Here is a 1,691-nt window from a genome sequence, read left to right as displayed (position 1 = left end):
TTGGAAGAGAGGAGAAAACCCATGTCTACATTAGAAGACATTGTATAAAAATATCTTACTTTATCTCCGTATGTTATGTGAATTAATTGAAATTTTAACAGTATGTAAAGTATGATATTTACCTAAAAAGTGAAAATATCAAGTTCTCCAACTGAAATAGAATTGTCTTAGTTGACCAATTGGTCCTTGTATAGAACTTACTACACCTATTATAACCTCTCTCTATTGTAAGGTTCAATTTTGATATAAATTTGTTTTCCTTTTCCCTCAGTTTTTGTTTTTAATTGGATATTGATGAATACGTCTCTTCCTATGTTTCTGCATTTAGGTTTATATCTAAGAATTATGTTCATATCACTTGGATTCATAGTACCTCAATGATTACAACATGGTAGAGTCAGGGATCTGAGCCAGTCTATTTGCAATGCTACAAGGAGCCTGTGCCAAGCTTCTCATCTTGCTTCCCTCATTTACCTGGCATGTTCACCTTCAACAGGTCTGAAATTGAAATCTCTACCTTCTTCCTGATTGGGATCCCAGGGATGGAGCATGCCCACATTTGGGTCTCCATACCCATTTGCCTCATGTACCTCGTTGCCATCCTGGGGAACTGCACCATTCTGTTTTTCATAAAAACAGAACCATCTCTGCATGAACCCATGTACTATTTTCTCTCCATGTTGGCTCTCTCTGACCTAGGACTGTCCCTCTCTTCTCTCCCGACCATGCTAAGGATATTCTTGTTCAACGCTCCAGGAATTTCCCCTGATGCCTGCTTTGCCCAAGAATTTTTCATTCATGGATTCTCAGCTATGGAGTCATCAGTTCTTCTCATCATGTCCTTTGATCGATTTATTGCCATCTGCAACCCTCTGAGATACACCTCCATCCTGACCAGAGCCAGAGTCACCAAAATTGGGCTTGCTTTTGCTTTCAAAAATGTTTTGTTGATCCTCCCTTTCCCTTTCACTCTAAAACATCTAAGATACTATAAGAAGACCCTCCTTTCCCATTCTTACTGCCTCCATCAGGATATCATGAAGCTGGCCTGCGCTGACAATAAGGTCAATGTTATCTATGGCTTATTTGTGGCTGTCACAGGCATCCTAGATCTAGGATTTATTTTCATGTCCTACATGATGATACTGAAAGCAGTACTGAGCATAGCATCACAGAAACAAAGGCTCAAAGTCCTCAACACCTGCGTTTCCCACATCTGTGCTGTGCTTATCTTCTATGTTCCCATTTTCTCCCTGGCTGTTATCTACCGGTTTGCCAAACACAGCTCCCCAATCATTAGGATCTTCATGGCTGATGTTTTCTTGTTGGTACCTCCATTGATGAACCCCATTGTATACTGTGTGAAGAGCCAACAGATAAGAAATATGGTTTTAGGGAAATTGTGTTAGAAACACAGCTGAAAAGGATGCTTAACCACAATGAAACCTCAATCAGTGAATGACACAGAACAAGCAGAATGAATCAATAAGGAATCATACCATATATTAATCGCTTTACAATATCATCTTTCAACATATTTATTAAGATTGAAGAATCAGCCTTGCAACTTTTTTGGGTAAGGATTTAAGATTAGGGCTCACATATAAATATAAAATGTATTCTAAATTTCCACTTTCACTTAGCTTTCTTTAACTAGCCTCATGAACACAATATATGTTTATCATTTTCAT

General features: G+C 38.4%; 1 protein-coding gene across 1 annotated transcript; it reads left to right on the top strand.

Moving 5' to 3' along the window:
* The first annotated feature begins 479 nt into the window (after nucleotides 1–479).
* Nucleotides 480–1,409, top strand: LOC144218261 (olfactory receptor 51A7-like). The gene has a single exon (XM_077748119.1). It carries the CDS (start codon nucleotides 480–482, stop codon nucleotides 1,407–1,409), a length of 930 nt encoding a protein of 309 aa, XP_077604245.1.
* Nucleotides 1,410–1,691: the final 282 nt, after the last annotated feature.

Source organism: Crocuta crocuta, unplaced genomic scaffold (assembly GCF_008692635.1).
Source record: "Crocuta crocuta isolate KB4526 unplaced genomic scaffold, BGI_CrCroc_1.0 scaffold662, whole genome shotgun sequence".
Lineage (NCBI taxonomy): Eukaryota > Metazoa > Chordata > Mammalia > Carnivora > Hyaenidae > Crocuta > Crocuta crocuta.
The sequence above is the reverse complement of the archived record's forward strand: the minus strand, read 5'-3'. Positions and strand labels throughout refer to the sequence as shown.